General features: G+C 41.1%; 1 protein-coding gene across 1 annotated transcript in view; it reads right to left on the bottom strand.

Moving 5' to 3' along the window:
* Positions 1-22,568, bottom strand: part of LARS2 (leucyl-tRNA synthetase 2, mitochondrial) — a 118,850-nt gene that overhangs the window by 9,558 nt on the left and 86,724 nt on the right. Inside the window, exons 14-19 of the mRNA XM_075921874.2 lie at positions 19,688-19,825; positions 15,179-15,282; positions 13,914-14,096; positions 8,588-8,757; positions 8,056-8,133; positions 5,267-5,378 (exon numbers count right to left, since the gene is read on the bottom strand). Coding sequence (XP_075777989.2) covers positions 5,267-5,378; positions 8,056-8,133; positions 8,588-8,757; positions 13,914-14,096; positions 15,179-15,282; positions 19,688-19,825 — 785 coding nt within the window. The remainder of the gene's footprint in view (positions 1-5,266; positions 5,379-8,055; positions 8,134-8,587; positions 8,758-13,913; positions 14,097-15,178; positions 15,283-19,687; positions 19,826-22,568) is intronic.

Genomic DNA, 22,568 nt, shown 5'->3' with positions numbered 1-22,568 from the left:
AAGAAATAATTTGCCTCAATATCCACAGAAATGCACAGATAGGCAAAGAAAGGAAAATGATACTAGAGAAATTATTGGAAGATTATTGATTTAAGGATATTTACTTTGTATATTTTGATGTTTGATACTAACAATAAAGTTATATATTTATAAGGCTTTAATATTTTAAATCTCAATGTTTAAATAAATGATGTCTGACCCATAACTTCCTGTAACTGTAAAAACTTTAAAATAATCAATATCTGTTGAAATTATATATAAAAAGCATTCTGCCATGCTTACCACAGTGAGTTATGAGAAGCAGTCGAAAAGATTAATAAGATTATACCATTAGAATGTAACAGTCTGGAAAGTGGCTTATGTACACAGTAAAATACTACGCAAAACACTCAAATTGTGCTCTTTTTTAAAGGTTGTAATGCATTAAATGTAAGGTATATTTAATTACCCGGTAAATACTCCCTAGCTACAAAATATTATTAATATAGCAAAATCCTTTCTTCTCAAAGGTAGTTCAAGTAAAGGAGGAGTGTAACATGATGCATGGTAAACAGAAGAATCGGTTTTCCTGTTCAACGTTGTTCTTAACCAACAGGAAAAATATCTATTTAATTATTAAGACTAGCCCGACTATCTTTAGAAAGAACATTCTTCTTAAATTCATTTCTGAAACAGAAGTAAGTTTAAGGGATAGAAGCAGATATTTTTAGGGCCAAAATTAAGAGTTTGATAACAAATACAGTAGACTTCCAATAACCTGGAACCTTTGGGACCTAGGTGGTGCCGGATTATTGGATATGACGGATTATCAGGAGGTACTATAAAATGGTTTTTATATATATATATATATATATATATATATATATATATATATATATATATACACACACACCATATATAAAGTGTTTTAACTCTTTTTATTGTACATACTGTATACAATATACTGTAATGTTTTAGGGTTTTTTTTACCCTTTTTTACCCTTTTCACTCAGTTCAGCTGCTGCTGCCTTCTCACTCATTTGTTGCCTAAGCTCACTCACTGGGCTCTTGCCATTTTGATGCCGGACTATCAGTAGTGCCGTACAATTGGATGCTGGACTACTGGAGTTTTACTGTATATAGCTTTATTATTATTTGTTGTATTATAGTGCCTCCAGCTAAAATGGGACTCAACTATGCTAGGTACTATATAAACACAAAGTAGGAGACAGAGACCATGTCTTGAAGGGAATACAAGCAACACACAGGAGACAGAAAGAGTGGAGAAACAAAACACTGCCATTCCTATTTTATAGATAAAGCCAAAGCACAGACAGAATTATCCCTATTTTACAGATGAAGAGTTGAAGCACACAATGGACGATTTAAAATGGAGGATTTAAAAATCTTAATATTTTTTATCTTTCTAAAAAATTAGTGAAAATAATGTTTAGGTGTCAAGTTCAAAATCTTATTAAACACTTCTTGTCCAGTAGGTATGATTACAACTGTAAAAGATAAATATCAGGTAAAAGATACAGTCAACATGAATTAGTTATAACTTTACAAATTATGCTCATATACAAGTGACACAGTGTGACTGTCTTTAAAATCTTAAAACTATAGTTCTTGAAATAATCCAAGAATTTAACTCCCCTACTTCCCTATACAATAAGATAAGAATAAATATGCCTAAATTGCCGATCACCAAGGTTCAGAAGGCCAGGAATGCAGACTTGTATGTTTGAGAACATTAACCCTCTTCCCTGTTGTTGAATAACTTGGCTCTACTCTAGATGGATACTTTTCACAGATGTCTTGGATTGAGCAATAACAAATGTTGGATCCTCTCCAAGGAACACAATTTATATCTACTATATATTTTAGAGCAGTGGTTTTCAAAGTCTGGGTCGTGACCCAGTAGTGGATCCTGGAAAGTCAGGCACTGGGTCAGCTTGCTGTAGTGTGACTGTGCTGCACCCTGAAGTGGCCAGCAACAGGTACAGCTCCTAGGTGGGGGCTTCGTGTATCCAAGTGCTGTGCATGCCTAGAGCACCACTCCCCACTCCTGTTGGCTGCTTCCTGGCCGACAAGAGCTGGACGAAGGGAGGTAATGGATGCTAGTGAGAACAGTGTGCAGAACTGCTTACATATCTCTGCCTCGGAGCTAGACCTGCTTCTGGGGAACAGCATGGACAAGCAGGAAACCTGCCTTAGCACCCCTGGAGCACTGCTGACCTGGAGCCACTGGAAGTAAGCCTGCGCTCCAATCCCCTGCCCTGAGCCTTCTCCCTCATTCCTGGCCCCACCTCATAGCTTGAATTCTAGTCAGAAGATATAATTATGTTGGGTTGTGGCCATGAACAATTTTCTTCAACTGGGTCACGAGAAAAAAAGTTTGAAAACCACTATTTTAGAAAGTTTGTCTATTTGTGTCTGTCTGTCTGTTTATTTTTTCCAAGAAATCCTTTGACCTAAACAGTTAGAGCTAGGACCATCAAATTCAATATACAGTTTCCTCTCATCATAACTTAAAGCAAAGTAAGGGTTTTCTTGGGCCAGGAAGATGGAATGTGGCTGGAATGGGATTGCTTCTTATAAAACCATACAGAAAAGAGACAGAATCATCAGGCGGCAGGTGAAAAGAGCTAGCTGGGGGCAGGCCCCCCCCCTCTTTTCCATCTGGGACTATCCCAGCACCAAGCCTTCCACCCACTAGGTGCCTTTTAGGGAGGGCGGGAGAAGGGGCTGAAGCTCACTTCCCTCCGGGTATGTCTACACTACCCCGCTAGTTCGAACTAGCGGGGTAATGTAGGCATATTGCACTTGCAAATGAAGCCTGGGATTTGAATTTCCCGGGCTTCATTTGCATAAGCTGGGCGCTGCCATTTTTAAATCCTGGCTAGTTCGAACCCCATGCCGCGCGGCTACACGTGGCACGGAGTAGCTAGTTCGGATTAGGCTAGTTCGGAGTAGACATACCCTCCCTCATTTGTACATTCCTGGCTGTTCCCCTTCATCAGAGAGTGAGAGGAAAGTACGCAGCATTCCTCACTCTGCCTGGGAAGTGCAGGGGGAAGACAAACGTGGACCTGCCCCAGCTAATGAACATGCACTAGGGATGCAAAGGTCTAGTCAACTATCCAATAAGCAAATCCCTCTATGAGAAAGAGGCAGCAAAGGGTGGGGGATATGTAGGAGTAATACAAAGGTGCAGCGCCACATGGAGCCCAGAGCCAGACCTGGATTACATGCAGCACTGCCACTTTAAAATGCCACGTGCAGCCTGGGGCCAGCTGATGTGTCCCCAAGCTGCACACAGCATTTCAAAGCGGCAGCACCGCATGAAGCCCGAGGCCAGCGGGGGAGTCCCCAGCTGATCCTGGAGCTGCAGCAGTCATTTAGAGGCTCTTCTCACCTGGCCTTAACCTGCTGTGGTGAGAGGGGGCTGGGGTAGTCCTCTTTCCCCGGGGCAGCCTGCATATTGAACCCTACCCCAGAGTAACAATTTAAATGAAGCATGTGTTTTTAATTTATTTTCCAAAAAAAAACAAAACCCCAAAGTTAATTGAGTTAAGGACCCAAGCAATGCTGGGTAAATCTTCTAGTCTCATATGTAAGCCAGATCCTGAAAAATGCTGAACATCTACAACTCCCAATGACTTTAAATGAGAACTAAAGGCATTTCATATTTTGCAGGGTCAGGTCCTATGTTTGACCAGAGAGAGATACAAGACAAGACATGTTGGTAGTCTTCATTATTTTACCAAACATATTTAATAATTCTTTCTTCAATAATATTATTTGTATTTCAATACTGCCCAGAGGCCATAGTTAGGGTTCCTGGCTCCATTATGCAGATATAATATAACCCCTAAACAACTGGAAGATCAGATTGTGAAAATTATAGTAAAGCCTTTGTAAACCAATAGAAAAAGGAATTTTATAGATTTATAAAGGCAATACAATACTTCCACATAACAAATGTTCCAATATCTATTGCCTGTAAACCATCAACTAAAATTCATTTTTTTCTTAAATAATCTTTTTCTCTGGCAGTATTCAATGCCACACGTGATTGAAAAATAATCAGTTTACAGTAGTACCTCCAAGTTATGAACACCAGAGTTATGAACTGAACAGTCAACCATTCACCTCATTACGAACCAGAAGATAGCCAACAGACAGCAACACAGAATCTCTCCCCCACAAAAAAGCAAATGCAGCACAGTACTGTGTTGAATGTAATCTATTACAAAATTAAATTAAAATTAATTTTTTTTTTTACAAGGCAAGGAAACGGTTTTTGTGCTTGTTAACTCTGAGTCAATCAGCTACAGCATGAAGATGTAGGATGATTATCTTCTTCAGACAAAACTTTGCTCTTGAATGTTCTATAAAATGCTACGCTAAGGTCACAGAGTCCATCATAGCTAATTTTAACAGGGAATGCATTCCCATTTTCTCATCTATCTCTTGGCACTTTTATCAACATATCATTAATATGATTGCCAACCTCTGAATTCTGGTATGTACATCCCTCACACTACTGATGGTTACCCTTCCAGGCCAACTTAGGGGTTAGATATTAAGGTTCACAGTTGATATAAGTCGTAGGCAAGGTTTTATCTCCCTAGAGAAGTTAACTCACAACAACATGTTCCTAGCTGCTAGGGAATGTTACAACAATAGTACTGTGAATCCACAATCTTTCATGTTGCTTGGCACATAGCCCTGTAGTCCTCTTAGCTCAAACTCAATACCTGGAACAGGGGCCACTTCTCTGGACAAATCCTTCTTTTAGAAGGACTGTTTCCCTCCTTAGGCCCAGCTGTCAGTCTTTCCCTCCATGAATGCCTGCACAAGCCCTAGTGGTTTGGAAGGTTCTTCTCCCTTCTCACTTAAAGAAATGTAACCTTCTCCTTACCCATCACACCACTTCCACAGAAAAAGTACAATGTGACCATAGAAATAAATCATGCAAGCAGAAAAATGGAGAGTGATCAATTTGTAAGCCTCAGGTTAGTGTGGGAATTATATGGATGAGTGGGAATGAGAGGCCTGGGGACATTACTGAATCCAACTCCCTGGGATGGGAAAGTTGTGTGTAACTGTGAGGAGGACAGATCTTGGTCTGTAGGCTATTAAGTGTCTGTGAAGTGCATCATATGTAAGATGCTTCTTGCAAACTTACTACAGAGTTTTAATTATGCAACTTGCCTGGATATTATTTCCCCAACTATTTTTTTTTTTGGCAATCAGAGTAAAAAGTATTTTACGTAAGTACCTTTCCATAGCTCTGAGGCAATGTGCGGGGCCATAGGTGCAACCATAATACAAAGAGTAGCCAAAGCATCTTCAAATTCTGGACTGTGGAGAATTAGAGGCTGAGAGGCTTGCTATGGAAAAGGTGGAGAAAAAGAAATTGTAAGTATAAATATTCCTATAAAAAGGCAGCTTGTAGTGCAGAGAATGAAATAATAACATAAATCAATGTCTCAGTCTAGAAAAATTCCAATTTTACAATAAATGATAAGCTTAACAAAAGATAGAGAATGAAAATGAAACCATTCCAAACTTTTGATTACAAAACACACCATTGGAAAGAGCTGCACACACACAGAGGACTCTAACCTGGAGCTAAGGCACCAGCACACTAATGAAATGGCTACAAACTTGGATCCTGAAAAGGGATCAGTGTGATCAGACCGTGTGAGTATAGGGAGGGGTCTGCCCATATGGAAGCCTTTTAGGACTGGGGCCTTGAAGAGCATTCTGGGCACTGGAATGTGTGTTCCCACCTAGCTCCAGAAATGCAGTGTCCAACAAGTTCACAGTTGAGTTTTAAAAAACTGTCAGACTATTAGGCCCGTGTAGACATGTAATGATGGCATATGTTTTGTTGAGATAGGGCTCATCGGTATACAATCCTGGCCTCATTTAGATAAAGCTGATATAGAGCTAAAAAGTTGTAAAAAGATGTCAGAGTGAAAACCAGAAAAATCTTTTGTGGTTTAAATCTTTGTAGTTTTGGTAATGAATGTTTCTTTTACAAGTTCCCGTGAAAGGTGCCAGATTGACCAAATTCCCGTTTTTCTAGAAAAGGCAGAACATAAGCAGAAGCTGCACAAGCTTTCCCCTACTCTGCCCAGTCAGATTTCTTACACTCTGAGCTAGGGGAACTACCTCCAATGATGAGGACAGTTCAGATTCTATGCATGTTCATTTCTTCATCCTTGTCTGAGGTTTGAATACATTTTAGTACCTCTTTTTTCCCCTCTGATTTTAATTTTCACACATCTGCACACTTCCTGGTTTCAGCTAAGCCTGAAAGAGGAAGTATCAAAATGATACAAGGAAACTTGTGTTTGAAAGATACCCACCCTTATTTCTTGACCAGAGAATTCATAGTAGTATTAAAGTATTTGGATGTTCGTCTGAAATGATATGAATCTCGGATCTGGAGAAAAAATATCCCATGGACTATGTAGTCTCTAGGATTTTTGCTATTTCAATACAGCATTTGCATACGTCTTACGGAGACCTGTGTTAAGTGTTGTGGTTTAACCAGTAACTGGCTTAAAATCACAAGTTAATTATAATAATAATTAACTGCAATCAAAGATGAAAAATATGAGTGTTTAATTCAAAATGGAATTAAGATCACTGCAAAATTAAACACAATTATTTCCTCAACCAAGTAAAGGCAAGAGTTATTATATTTGACCTATCACTGCTTGTCTGATCTGCAATTAGATTAGCTAATTTTCTAATTAGTAAAATTAGAAGTGCCAAATTAAAGTTATTTTTTAAAGTAAGATAATTTCCAGGCTCTCTTAATACCAACTCTCTCTACTGTTGAAAGAGATCTCAGTGGAATGCAAGGAATTTGTGATTTTCCTCATCAGTAGTAACAATTTCTTTTTTTATTTATTGGAATTATTACTGTAACTCATTTCTTTAAAAAGATGAATTTTAATTTAAAACAAAACTGAATGATGAATTCAAAAGATACTTTGAAATTACTGGTCATAGATAAAAAAAACAACAACAACTCAGGTGATTTAGATCAAATCTATGTTGTGTATATGTATCTCTGAAAAGCTCCACATATGGAGTACAGGTTTCGGATGAGGGAATTTATCGAACCATGGAAGGTTCCCTGCCACCAACCCCATAGCCTGCCACCCCCTCCCTGCCACCAGCTCGTTTGGCCCCACTCCTCACCGGGTGACATGGTTGTCTCAGCCCTGACATCATAAGTGCTGCTCCAGCTCCACTGCCAGCACGCCCGGCTGCCGCAGCAACAGCCCTGCTGCTGGCCAGCACATAGCCCTGATCAGGCCACCAACCTGCCGTGACTCCAGCAGGGTTGACACGGCCCTGGCTCAGCTGTCACAGCCCCAGATGGGTTTCCCCTGCTGGGCTGCCCCGGCCCGGTCTTACTGTCAGCCAGACTGCCACGGCTCTGTCCCCACTGCCGGGCCGCCATGCAGCCCCACTCGAGCTGCCATGGCACAACCCCACTGCCGGGTCGGCACGCACAGGCTGCTCTGGCCCCAGCTGAGTTGCTGGACTGCCCCTGCCTCGCTACCACAGCCCCCTACCACTGTCAGGAAGCTGAGGCCCTGGCCCTGGTACCAGTTGAGAGCCTCACCTTTTGTGGGGTTCTCAGCTGCTGGTCCTCCTGCCCTAGGCTCTCTTGTTCAGCAACATGCATGGTCCTGCTGGACCATGGATGTTCCCGGACGAGAGAGTCCTGGTTTAGGGAGGTGCAATCTGTAGAAGACTTTAAAATTAAATAATCTTCTTAGTTAAAAATGTTTTAATGTTAGTCAGATTCCTTTTTAAGCTATTAATGGCAATATATAGTACACTTGCTACAAGTGTGCAGTGCATTTGAATTGATGTAATGCAAGTTTTTGGGGCCATAAAAGCAATAGTTTAATGATAGTATATATTTATATAATATAATGTTCAAAGGCCTAAGATGCTCCTATTTTGGATGTACAGCTGTATGCACAGAGATTGAAAAAAAATGTTTACTGCATAAGCTCTTTTAGATGTGATACTTACTGAGAGTATGTTAGTGAGGCCCATCAGTTGAGAGATTGCAGCATTAAACAAGTAATCTGTTGTGAAGTAACTTGTTACCTAGTTATACAAAACATGTTCACTTTTATTAGTTAGTTACAATTTCCATATACTGGGCTCTTAATTTATAAAACAAGAACATTAACCAATTGCAATGTCCGTACGTATTCCTCCCTCTCAAAGCAATATCACCCACAGATATATATGCAGACCATGTGCAATCAGTGGTGGTGATATTCTTGTGATAAATTCATTTGTGAAAAGCCTTGCTTATCCAGACCTCGAATCACGCCCCATTTGGTTTTAGGTAAATGAAGTCGCTGGTAATTAGGGACTCCCCAGGTTTAAACAGAGAAAGTTTCACTATTAAAGCTATTTATCATGGAATAATCTAAAGACAAACTGTTTGACCTGATAACACAAGAAGCCAGGCACACTGTTGGTGCATGATACTGTATAACACCACCAGTAATCTATTCAGTCATTTTCAAAATAGTTAAAAGTTCCTTTTAACCTCAGAGACCACAAGGTTCTTCTGCTTCCAGATCTTTTTGGCTTCAGCCTTCTCCTTTTCATTCAATAGCTGGGGATTGGCCACAATGCTGGAAGTCCTGGCTTCTATAAATTTGGTAGTTAGAGACCAGAGGCGTGACTGCCATCTTCGTACTCCAGGGATAGCATCAGCTGAGTTTAATGACAGATTTAAAACAAGAGTGAGACTTGAGTTATAACAAATGACACCAACACATCAAAAAGCAACAGAAAGAAAATTGTACCACAGAGTTCCATACTATTACACAGTGAAGGGAAAATTACATGTTGCAAGAGAAACGTCAATGTAATTGAAATTACATTTAAAAATTGTTGGGTTGCTTTAATAAAGAAAAAGGAGGACTACTGGAAATGAAGAATATTTTCTAAATAGCATTTCAATATATGACCCTAAGTGTATACTACAATCTACCATCAGGCTAATGTAAGAATAACTTCAGCTGACATGTGGCTGCTATGGTAATGAAAGACAAAAGGCCAGACTGCTTGAGATCAGCTATTGGCACCAGTTTCGCTTGGGGAGAAGGGACTGCAAAATGTGGCTATACGCTGCCTTTGTGTCACCCCTAATCCTGGGGGCCACCAGTTAGGGCTCTTTTGTTTTGGCTTCTGAGGCTGCTCCTGGGGACAGTGTAAGTGCCAGGATGCTTAGGCCATACATCTACAGTTGAGAGCAATGAGAGGGAAGGAGGAAGGGAGTGATGAAGGATGAGTTGTGGCATAAGAGCTGCTGTACCCCAAGGAGATCCCCTGGTTACAATAGATTTAAGGCTGTTTTGCATCACTGGAAAAGAGTAAACACAACAAGGAGTCCTGTGGCACCTTAGCCCTGGTCTACACTAGGGAGTTATTTCAAAATATCACCCCTTATTTTGAAACAATAAACGGAGCATCCACACTACCAAGCCTGTTATTTCAAAACAACAGGCTGGTTATTTCAAAATCTGTGCTCCTGCTTTCCTCAGGGAATAACACTATTTCAATTTTGTAATTTCGGGAGTAGTTATTTTGAATTTAGTTACTTCGAAATAATTTCCTAGTATAGACATGGCCTTAGAGACTAACAGATTTATTAGGACATAAGCTTTCATCTGATGAAGTGGGTTTTACCCACAAAGGCTTATGACCTAATGAATCTGTTAGTGTCTAAGGTGCCACAACTCTTACTCATTGTTTTTGCAGTCACAGACTAACATGGCTACCTCCTGGGAAAAGTGTAAAGCAGCTTTAATGAGGCCAAGTATCTGACCAGTGTTACTACATTAATATTGTGCAGTCTCTTCCCAAAAATAAGCCGATGACATGTTTACTTGTGTGGCTCCTTCAGGAAGTGTGCATATTATTTTGTTGCTGTAAGGAGATGACAAGCTTTACAGAAGGCTTATTAAACTGTTTTCATTATCTTTCCTTTACATTTTCCTTTTGAAAATTTAACATCTCAACAAAAGGTCACTCTCAAAAATATTTTTGTGTGCTTCTCTGCATTTGAGAAGAGTCTTGTCTGAATGGCAAAATGGCTTTCTCCTAGCATTGTAAAAGATGCTTTCACTTATGAAAAATTTGTGTGTAATATAAACACCAAACTGTAATAATACTTTGCAAAATAACACCTTTTATCCAAGAATTGCACAGTACTTAAAAAAAAAGGGGGGGAGGGGGATAAAGTTCATTATTCCCGTATTCAAGAAGGGGAAACAGCAAAAATACTGTGTAAAACCGGATGACCCACTTAAAGCCTGATTTCAATAAGATTACTTGCAGAGTAAGGCACTACTAAACGTTCGCAAGGGCAGGAGAATCCATGAGAGGAGGGACTAGAACCTACTGACTCAGTCTTGTGCTTTCAGGAACTGATTGTGATAGGAAACTAACATAAAAAGGTTATAAAACCCACTCTCAAAAGTTTGTTGTTGGAAAAGTGATAATTTGGTAAAGAGTGAATAAAAAAGGTAATGATAAATACCAGCTTTAAGAGTGCTTGGTATAGGTTGCACTATGAGACGCTGGTCAAAAAAGAACAAAGAGGTACAACAAACCATTTTAAAACATTTAAAAAAATGCATGTAGATGTTATATTGAAGTTCTATGTGACAAGAAAGTTGTTTAAAATGCATAAATTTCTAGTGTACAGCAAAAATTATAAAGCAAGATAGACAGAAATAAGAAATTAAAATTAAGATTGCATTGATGCTGCACCATACTTTTCATTTAGAAAAGGAAGAGCCCCACAAGCAAGTCATATTTAAGGGGTAAAATTAAACAGAAACTTGTACTTGATATGTGTGCGCGTGCACGCGCACATCCCCCATTATTTACCCTAGCTTCAACAATTATCTAATTTAACAGCATAACAATCTACATATCTTTATCATCATCTTTCAAATGGTATTCAGAGCCCGTTTGGGTAGGCTTCATTGCATAAATGTCTAGAATAAGTTAGAGCAGCTTAAAGAAGCAAAAACTCCAAATGGATTCTCACATCATGAAAACAAGAGAGACGGTATTAAAAAGGAGGAAGTGAGCTAATCTTAAAATAACTGCTTTCTAAGTCATTGGTCAGATGAGAGATTTAGAAACTGGAGCTGTACATTCTCTCACCATTTATAAAGAAACTAAAAGACTTACCCAGCATTGCTCGGATCCTTCAAGGCAGGGGGCTGGCAGTGTGGGGATGCAGGAATCAGGGCAGGGGCTTAGGGATGTGGGGGGCTCAGGGGAGAAGGCCAGAGGTATGGGGGAGCAGGAGATAGGGATGGGTGTTGTGGAGAGGCTAGGTTACTGGTAGGAGGGGTGTATGCATGGGGACTCAGGGCATGGGTGGAGGTACAAGAGTCAGAGCAGGAGATTGGGAGGAGGGAGAGAGAGAAAGAGAGAGAGTGTGTACGTACGTGTACACGTGTGTGTGTGTGCGCGTGTGCACACACACCAAGGGTGGGAGTGGGCACCTGCTTTTTCTTGGGGTGGGGGGTGGCCTGCGGCAGCCAGCAGTTACTCGCTGGGGCAGGCTGGTGCTGGCAGCTGCTCACCAGAGTGGTGGGTCCTGCCAGTCAGTGGCTGGTCACTGGGGCGCTTGCTGTCCCCCTGTGGTCAGGGTGGGTATAACTGTCCCTGCTTTCACACCTCTGCCTATCCATTTGATATGAAAATTGCATTGGCACAACCAACCTCTGACCTTTCTTTAAGTTATGATAAGAGGAAGTTGTCTACCAAACATGGTGGTCCTAGCTCTGACTGTTTAAGAGGAGTTCTTGAACAAACAGATTCACAGATGGACACAGAGAAAGACACAGACACACACTTCTAAAATATATAGATAGATTATTACAAGATGTATTTTTCCACACTCCCTAATCTCAGTTTTTAAGAAGTTTGTAAGGGACAAAGGGAGAGAAATGCTTCCTAAATAAGTTTGTAGCCCAATTAACACTATTTTGCAAAAATAGTTTATTAAAGACACCATCCTCAACTGACAAAGAGGACATGTTGCGTAGTTCTATGGCATCAGTATTTCATAAACTACAAAGATCATAGTACAAATAAGCTAAATCAGAAGGAAAAGAATGATAAAAGGTTACTCAGTTTTCCCCCTCTCTGCTTCCATTTCCCACAAGGCACAGAATGTCTTCATAATAATGGAACATTTCTGCAGGCTTTTTTTCTGGCTAAGGCTAATATTCTAGTCTGAAGTAAAGAGGCCATATTGTTATAGATCGGTGTTTCTCATAGTGGGCCGTGGGCTCGCTTTGGGAAAGTCATTAGCAGGCCGGCATTGCTTTGTTTACCTTAGCCATGGAGCCTCATACCTCCCATTGGCTCTGGTTCACTGTTTCCAGCCACGCGGAGCTGTGGGAAGTGATGAGGCCCAGTCCGCCACTTCCCACAGCTCCCCTTGGCTGGAAAAAACGAACTGGAGCCAATGGGAGCTGTGAGGCTCTGTGACTAAGGTGAACAAAGTGGCATGAACCCGCTAGTGGCTTTCCCAAAGCAGGCCTGCTACCCACTTTGAGAAACACTGTTGTAGATCCTTGCTTTCAACAACTTTAGAAGACAGTATGTATGACAAAATAACCAAGGTAATATCTTTTAATGGACAAACTTCTGTTAGTCAGAAAAAAAATTCAGCTACACAGAGCACTCTCTCAAGTCTGGGAAAGGTATTCAGGGTGCCATACTAATAAGGTTGAACAGATAGCTTAGTATAAGTAGTTAGCACATATTATGAGGGACCTTTCAAGGTCTTAGAGAGATGCATATAAGTCCTATGTAGTTCTGCGGTACTATTGTCTATATTTTCCTGTATTTACTCTTGGGTAGACTGTCAAGGAGCAAAAATGTCAGATTTTCTCTGCCAAGATGGCATTACAGCAACTGCATACATCTAAGCACTTATTAGCATTTCTAGCCTCTGATAAAAAGCCTGAGGCAGAGGCTATCATTACTACTGAAGAAATGACAGAACCACTTCAAAATTTTTTGAACATAGGGGAACATCATCCTTAATACTGCTTCAGATCCTATGCAGTAACCTCACATTGGAATACCCTTTATAGAAAATATTATTCAGTATTGTGGAAGCTTTCCTAATGCAAAACATTCTTTTCAACATGAAGCCTGGAACAGAATGACCTAATCTAATTTTTGATTATATGTGAAAGTCTGATTAACCCATTATCAGAAATTAATGATCCTATAAAAGTCATTCAGATGGTTGTATTTACCTGCTCCCATTACAAAAGAACAAGGAACAATTAGTGAAATGGAAAGGCAACAAATGTAAAGATGATAAAAGGGATTTTTTAAAAATATGGTAGAATTAACTTAGGGAACTCCCTGCTATAAGATACTGAAGCCAATAGCTTATCAGGATTCAGAAAAGAATCAGACATTTCTATAGACATTGAGAATATCTATAATTATATGAGGCAGGATAATATTTTTGAGAAATAATATAAACCCTCATTATTTTAGTACTTAAGCCAAGACCACTTACTAAGGGAAAACTGTAATGTCTTCTGGAGCATCTGGTACTGGTCACTCATGAGAGAAAAATGTGAATCAGCATATGAAACCAGAAGTCCATCTATGTTTTGATTGTTAATGTTAAATGTATACATAACTGACATAATCTTTTATCCCAATAAAGGTCCCAGCTTTAGAAAGCTAGCCAATGAAATTTTCTCATTGCATCATCAGCTGTTCACATCAAATTCTCCAAATCCTAAACAATAAACTGCATTTCAGACAGAAATAAACCAAGAGGAAGAAAGAATCAAAAGAACTTGACTTACTCTTTGTATCCCACAAGATGTCTTGTTCTGGAGGGGCAGCAAACAGGATGTACAGTCGCATAGTGTCAATGCCATACTGCTCAACTAATTCCTCAGGATCTATTCCATTATGCTTGGATTTACTCATTTTTTCCCATGTAACCTGGAGCTTCTCTTTCGTTTTGATATGAACTGGTTCAGTCCCTAAACATAGAAAGTATACAATAATATTGAATTTAGATCCACAAACATCTGAAGCTGCAGAATTGAATACTATGTTATTTTTAATCCCTTTCCCAACATTCCCACATAATTTAAAGAGAAAAATCAATTATTAGAGTAAGACAAAAATGATTTTACTTTTATATCTTTACTGAAGAAACATTATAATGTTTCCAACACACAGGAGAGAAAAATTATTTCTTCTATTTTATGAAGCTAAATCCAGTGCTCATGAAAGGTTCTGGATTTGGAGATGTAGCACTCATCAGCATTATGATTTTTGCATTAATGTAGCTATCTCAATGCAAACCTCCTCTGTAGATGTTCTGCACTGTTGTATTATGCCACTTGCAATGGAGCAAACTTACCTTGATTCTTTGAATGTTTATATAGAGCAAGTTTGCAAGTTTCAGCCAGGGTAAATCACAACCGTGTAAGCACTGCTTTACAATACATCTATCTACCTGGGGGAGTAGATGGTTTGCACTAGTATACAAGTGCAGATTTCCTTAGTGCAGACAAGCTCTGTCTTCTATACAAGGAATGAGTATAATACAGACAGTTGCAAATGTATGTTTTCTTAAACGTATGGAAGGAAGAGAAGTTCATTCTGCGCCCATTCTCTCTAGGTCTTATCTGTTCTGATGGCTAACAATGTGTTGACTTTGCTAATGATTTTGTAATGTGGACATCTATCTATTAGGAATGGAATTGAGACCACCAGCTCCTTTCACATGGGCTAGTGAATGGCTGCCACAAGATACTCACTTTAAGTCATGTTTGGACACAGACCAGACTGAAGTAAAAACAAATAGGGCAGAAGTACTGTACTTGGTAATAGTTACAGGCAACAGGAGTACTAATTTTCTCTGCATGTAGACTCAGCATTAAGCATATGAGTCCAGAATACACACAAAAGTCAATCTCCGGTTTAATGATTACAAGGGTTCACTTCTCACTGATGATTTTTCCATACACTATGACTTGTATATCCTTTTTCACTGAACTAGCCCTTGACTTTACTGGATGCACCTGTGCCGGTCGTCCCATACGGGCTTTCTTACCGGTGAGATCAATTTCCTCTCTCTTCAGATATTGGCTTGTTGTTGTTAGTTTGTATGTCTGACTCTTGATAAGACCTTGAACCAAGAGCTTATAAAAAGGCTCCCTGAGGATGAAAGGAAAAGGAAATCTGTCTGTTGAAAATAGTTGTCAAAAGCACATTTTACAGCAAGCCTTAGATGCTGAACTCAATTAGACAATTATTTAATGAAAGAAGAATGTCACACTGACAACTGAAATAGTTGTCATCTGTAAAAGTCAAAGGATATTTTATAGCAAGACTTTAATGAGAGAGAAAACCATTTATGAAAAAGCAATCTGACCAGTCACAGTCTACATCCATCTTTCTATCACTCAAGTATTTATGCTTTAACAAATGTTTTCTCTTTTACACACCTTTGGAGTGTTCCCACAGCACAGGAATATAGGAGTTGCAATAGTGGATCAGTGTCCAGTGTCCTATTTCTGACAGTCACCAGGACCAGTTAACTCAGAAGAAGGGGCAAGAATCCCACAAGGTATGTCTACACTACAAAGTTAATTTGAAATAACAGCACTTATTTCGAATTTAGTAAACCTCATTCTACAAGGAATAACGCCAGATTCGAAATAGCTAATTCGAAATAAGTGCTGTGTAGACACTTATTTCGAATTAGGGGGCCTCCAGCCCTTCCCAGTTTCCCCTGGTGGCCACTCTGGGCACAACCAGTAAAACTCTTCTCTCCCCCAGCCCCGGGGCCCTTAAAAGGGTAGAGTCTGGCCACTGGCCATGTGCAAGAGCCAGGCCTGCCAGCAGCTGCAGCCCCTCACCCAGTGGCCACACAAAGCCATCCAGTGGCAGCCAGCCGTCCCCCGCCTAGTCCCCCAGCACCCAGGGGCCAGGCAGGGGCCGTAGATGGAGCGCACCCTCGTGGACTAGTGTGGAAATCATGGACCTTATTGAGGTTTGGGGGGAGGCCCCCAATGTCCATGATCTCTGCACTAGGTGGAAGAACACGGCCGTTTACGGCCGCATAGCAGCCACCATGGCCAGGAAAAGCCACAGGTGCACCCAGGAGCAGGTGCACCTCAATTAAAGTGTTGCGGCAGGTGTACGCCAGGGCCACCGGGGCGTCGTCGCAGCAGGGGCTGACACCTGCCCCTACTTCCCCACCCTCGACCGAATCCTGGGGGGCGGGGCGGTCCGCACCAGCCCAGGAGGCAGCGAGCCGGGAGCTGAAGACCCTGACCCGGGCGCAGCAAAGGGGCCACCACCAGCTGTCTCGGCACCGGAGTTGGCAGGGTCGTCCGGGGAGGCCATACCAGGTCACTGCCAGCACTGTCCCCTACCCGGGGGAGGAGGCGGGGAGAGAGACCAGGGACTGCGCGCGTGGGCCATGCCTCCTACGGATCATGCAGCCACCTGTGCATGTGTGAGCACGTGCCATGCCACCCGGGGGCAGATGGCTCCAGCTGCATGACACCCAGGGGCCGTGGCCTAATAGGCACACATGTGTATGAAGAGACCTGACACTGCCGACCCCGGCGCGGGACCCAGCAGGACGCCCTCTCTACACAGAGGAAGGGGATATCTCCCCCCGGGCCTCAGCTGCACAATACATGGCACAGGGGCATGGGTGCGGTCTTGGGGCAGCTCCCACTCCCGGGGAGAGCCAGACATCCCGACCATGGCCTCTGTGCAAGCATGTTGGCTCTGACGGTGCAGGGCACGGTCATCCGCACCTCTCAGGGGGTGCTGGGCATCATCCACTGTGTGCCCAGGGAGAAATGACCACTCCCCTTCTTTCTCCACAGCCGCACCAGCTGCACGTGCAGGGCGCACCACCCTGCCTGGGACATGCTCCCGCAACCGAGGGCTCCTCCGGACCACCAGCACGCAGCAGGGGTACCGGGACCAGCACCTGGGGGCCCTGCGAGCCTTGCACCACACCATCCAGGCCTGGGTGCAGGAGGACCTGCAGCTCCACCGGGAGCAGCTTGCCCAGGACCGTGCCATGTGCTCACACCTGCAGGCCCTTCTGCAGAGCGTGCTGCCCTGTGCCTCCCCAGCGCCTGCTGCCCCCCCAGCTACTGTTCCTCTTCCCACTCCTGCCCCTCTCCCACCTCTCCCTCCTCAATCTCCACACCCCCCACCTCAACCTCTACACCCTCCTCCCCATTTCCCCGGGGATGCTGAGGCCCCCGCGCCCGCCGTGCTGGGAGACATGTGGCCTGACGAGACCCCCACCCCTGAGCGCTGAAGCTTCCCTTCCCCTTCTTCCTCTTGCTTCCCCCTTCCAGCTCCCTCCTCCCAGTTTTCCCCCTCCCCTCTCCCACTCTCTTTCCTCCCCTCTCCCACCTTCTTTCCCCAGAGTTTCATTCCCCCTCCCCAGTTTTGTTAAATAAAGACATGTTAAATAAAGATGTGTTTATGAAAAAAACTGTATTTTATTTGACATCAGGAAGGGGGGCTAGGGAGGGGTAAGTGGAAGGACGTGAAGGAGGAATGGGGCATGAGCCCCCGGTGGGGAGGACTGGGGTGGCTCTGAGGGCTCCTCAGGGTGGACGCTCTCCCACAGGGCCTCCTGGATCCTGTCAGCCCCCCTGATGGACCTCCCGGATGGCAGCCTGCAGCAAGTGCAGCCGGGCTGATGGCAACGACCCCATGAGACGCACCGGCATGCCAAGGGACAGGTCTGGTTCCATGTTGCAGAGTGCCATGGTGTCCCAAGTGAGGGAAAGCAGAGCACTCAGACACAAATGCTTTGCTGTCCCTCAGCGAGGTAGACCAGCAAGCAGAGTAACCTGAGAACTGTCTGTCCGGGATGGGGGGTAGGGTCCCTTTAAGCACAGACCTCGGCTAGCCTAAGGCAACAGCCCCACACACTAAGTCCAACCCTGATGCCCTGCCGGCACTGGTTCCGGCCAGCCTTACCCTCAATTCAGGGTCCATTCAATGTGGATACGCTATTTCGAATTAGAAAAACGCTATTTCTAATTAGTTTGTGTCTAGATGCGTTATTTCGAGTTAGCTTAATTCAAATTAACTATTTCACTGTAGTGTAGACATATCCACAGTAGGCAGATGTAGGATAAGGGTAAATTTAGAAAGTTCTACATGTTACACAGCCCAAACTATTAACTTTGGTTTTGATAACTACCAAATTTAACAGAGTAATACTTTTGAGTATCTTTATGAGCCCTTCCAGACGGTATTTCATAAGTCAACTGCTTAATTGCCTACAATAAATTAAAGGCTCTTAAAAATGTAAAAGCTATAAATGGATTCTGCCATCATAAGAACAAGAGAATATCTTAAAGGAAGAAGTGACCCAAACCTAAATTAATTGTTTTCCAAGTTAATCATAAGATGAGAGATTCATAGACTGAGTCCTTGCCCCTTAATTCAGGAGAGCAAGCCTTCCCAGACCATTAATTAAAACAGTTTCAAAAAATACAAAAAGGTGAACAATAAAATGATTAATTTTGTTCTGCAATACATATGTCAGTCTCTTGAATTTAAAATAGCCTTTTAAATAACTATCATATTTTACCTAATATGGGAACTTTAACTAAACAATTAGAGCACCAAAAACTGGGTAACTGTCCAAACTGGGGGTAATTTTTCAGGGAACACTTGTCTTTTCATAAGACAGTGTTAGTTCAGGTCAGATGCCATGTTGATAAAAGTTACATGTAAGAACAGAAACCAGTTTTTGTTTATAGGGGGAGAGGTTCAAGGATGCAGTGCAAAATACTTTACCATGTATGGGGAAAAAGAAAAAAGAAAACATATCTGATTATAGTGAGAGACTACAGAAGGATGAAGAAATGCCCAAAATCAGAAATGTTCAGCCTGTAAAAGGATCTGGGGGAGAAAGCAGTGGTCAAAAACAAATGCAGATTAGCACTGAATTTCTCTGGTAGCTCACAAAGATTTCACCCTAGGAAGAATGTTGGGATGACTCCATCTACTGGTTAAAGGAAACACAATTTAAATTTGCTATCAAATATTACCTTTGATTTTAAAAAATCCCAAAAGAGTTAAGCAGAGTATTACGTTATCAGGAGCTATTTAATGCTGTTAGCCCCAATCCTGCAAAGACTTAAGCAAGTGCTTGATTTTCCATAAAGAACAGTTACATTTAAATTAATGAAACTACTCAGTACATAAAGTTAAGCATGGTCAAATGAATGGCTCTCCTCACAATGCATAAAGTTAATGCACTTCTGTGGAGGATGCGAGCCTATGGCAATATTTTACTACTAGAGCTCTGAGCCAAAAATATTAGACACACATATATGTGCACTAACAACAAATGCAATACAGACTATAACAAACTGATCATTTAGCTAAACTTGACAAGGAAGAAAATTCAGGCTCAGACAATGAAATGTAAAATATACTATTGAAAATAACATTTAGAGCAGAGGAAGCAGAGGTATCAAACTCTCACAGATGCCCGTGGAAGCTAAATGCAGTCTGAGACTGATGCGTGAACAATTTTCCATAGAAATCTAATAGTACTTACTTGTGTTTGGTCATCTTTTGATTATAGCAAAAATGGCTCAAGAATCTAGCATAGTATAAATGCATAACTGCATGCTCCTTTCCCCCGATGTACAAATCCACAGGCATCCAGTAGTCAGCCAAGGCTTTATTAAAAGGCCTAAAACACAAGGTATTTGAAAACACACATTAAGTGTAAAGCAAAAAGAAAAGAACCAACTTTATTAGAACAGGTCTAATAAGACTGGAAATGGCTGCTCACTGTGAGTGGCATGTGCATCTTAACCTCCATTATATTAATTTTGGTATTTGCTTAATTGCTCATGTTTAAGAAGCAATGTTTCACTTGATAACGTTACAAAATCCATGTGAAAAATTTTAAAAGCTATAGAGAAACAGAGCTACTAAAATATGATTTATATATATCATCTTAGGCTATGTCTACACTATGGAAAAACTCCATCGCGTCCAGGGAATGCTTCTGCTCTTCCGCAAAAAAAGTGAATGTGATCTTTCGGAAGCCCTGTCTTCCTCCTCCCACAAGGAAGAAGGGCTCTTCCAAAAGAGGAGGCTTTTCCGAATTTTGGCTCAGTGTAGATGGGCCAAATTTCAGAAAAGCCTCTTCCGAAAAAACTACTGAAAAAAGTTTTTTCCGATAGATCATTGTAGCGTGGACATAACCTGAGATGTATGACTATGAGTTCTCATGTGTCATCTTAAATCTGTATTTAAATTCTATAGAAATATATTTGTCTGATTTCTACAGAACGTTCATAAAGATGTTGTGGTTATCTGGTCTAGTCTTTTGTATTTACTAATTGATATTTTGAGGGGAAAAATACACACACACACACACACACACACACACACACACACACACACAATGGCTGTATATTACTCTTCAAAATGTTTAACAATAAGCCAATTTTAAAAATACTGGAATTATTTATGTATTTAAAACAGAAACTTTGTGTTGTCACCATTAGAGGGCAGCATGACTGTTTTTAAATACTATAATAAATTTCTGAATATTCATTTGGGGCATTGTAACAAACTTCAAAGATATGGTTTTCGTTCCCACCCACTAAGGCATGTATTATAACCCCCTCTTTAGCGAATGTATCTATTGGACCTCAAATAATATCAGAACCATGATTTTATTGTGTCACATATTAGTTACATTTCCTTAATTGGATACAAGCCTGAAATAAAACCTTGGATCAGGACGTCACATGTCTATAAACCCAAATCTGAAAACTGTTGCACATAAAGTTTCAAAATGCAGATCTGAGCTTTTGTAAATTAATTGTGTCCAGATTTGGTGTTTGGAGTGTGACTCAAAAAAGGGGTTTTCTATATGCACTTTAACTAGGTGCTGTCTAAACTACAAATGTGTTGGGTTTACAGCTATATCAGCATAGCCCCCTACTGTAGACACAGAAGATGCTGACAGAAGGAGGTTTTCTGTTGGCATAGTAACAACATCTCCCTGAATGATATTAGCTCTGCTGACAGAAACACTACACTGTTGGCACATCTGAATTTAACACTGGGTTTTTGTGTCACCTGATAGCTAAACTGGTTAGGGTGGTATATACTTTCACGCTCCTGACTGATGTTCTGATGTTGCATTGAGCTGACCCAAAGGTTAGATTTTTAAATGATTTAGTTAAATCTGTGCAAAATGCTGTGTGAGCACTCTTATTTCAGTATAATTCAGATTTATTTCAGTTTAACTTAAGTCCATTAAAAAAGGTTTAAACTGTAGAGAAATGAGTGCGCCCACACAGGGGGTTGCACTACTTTAAACCAAAAAAAGTTCATGTGTAGTCAAGATCTTGGTTTGAGCTATGGATCCTGTTCATAATATTGTTGTTGGCCCAGTTCTATTTAAAATACATTACTGCTATAATTTAATTACTTTATTCCAAAGATGTTACTTAATGGTATATCAATACACACCTAGACTGTGCTCAAGGCACAACCACCACTTTAACAGAAAGACAACTAGGACCAATAAATGGAGCTCTGTCTCTTTCCCCAAGTCTTTATAATTAAAACTTTTCATCAACTCCTTTTCCTCTCCCACCAACAGAGGCAAGGGGATGTTTAGTATCTTATGTCAAATAAAAAGCAGGTAACCAAATCAAATACATAAATTGTTTTAAAGATTGAGTTTGTCTCAAAAGAGACCCACACTGAACAGTAACCATGTTTCTTTAGGTAGAGAATTTTCAACAAAATGTGTTCCTCCCCTACCCCATGGAAGTCAGATTCTAAATCAGAAACCTTGGCAGTTAAAATAAAACAGACCCTAACAGCTGGGTTTGCCTATCACACACTACATACAATTCATTAGACACACTGAAACCATTTTATCCAAAACTTTCCATACATATCTGTGTAAAGACTTAGTAACACAAACAGTAATACTTCTTATCTAATTTATGGCAAGCTTTTTGCCTACAGAATGGCTTAAAATATTTTAGAGACTGTAAGAATTAGCTAGCTGTCCAGCAACTGCAGACAGTAATCTAATCTGGACATCATACAGAAAATACATTTTGCAATGTTGAGTTAGCCTTTGTGCAGCCTGCTTTAGTACTGAGTTTGACAGAACCTCAGTAGGACCCATCAGTTTTGCTAGCACCAACAGAAAATGGAGCAAGTAAACAGCTAAATAACTTTGCCCATATTTCATATGCCCTATTTTATAGTCACTAATGCATAGCATCTCTAGTGTTTTCTTTTGTAATACTGTGTTTAGCTGAAGTAACAACACAGAAATAAACCACTATGACAATATTTTAGCTCTGGACCAAAATTAACATGACTCCAGGTAGCATAGATTAGAGGTTTTCTAGATTTCATTCTCTGGGTGAAATTGATTGATTTCTCACTTC

This window comes from Pelodiscus sinensis, chromosome 2, assembly GCF_052426305.1.
Source record: "Pelodiscus sinensis isolate ZL-2025 chromosome 2, ASM5242630v1, whole genome shotgun sequence".
NCBI lineage: Eukaryota > Metazoa > Chordata > Testudines > Trionychidae > Pelodiscus > Pelodiscus sinensis.
This window is presented reverse-complemented; position numbering and strand designations above follow the sequence as displayed.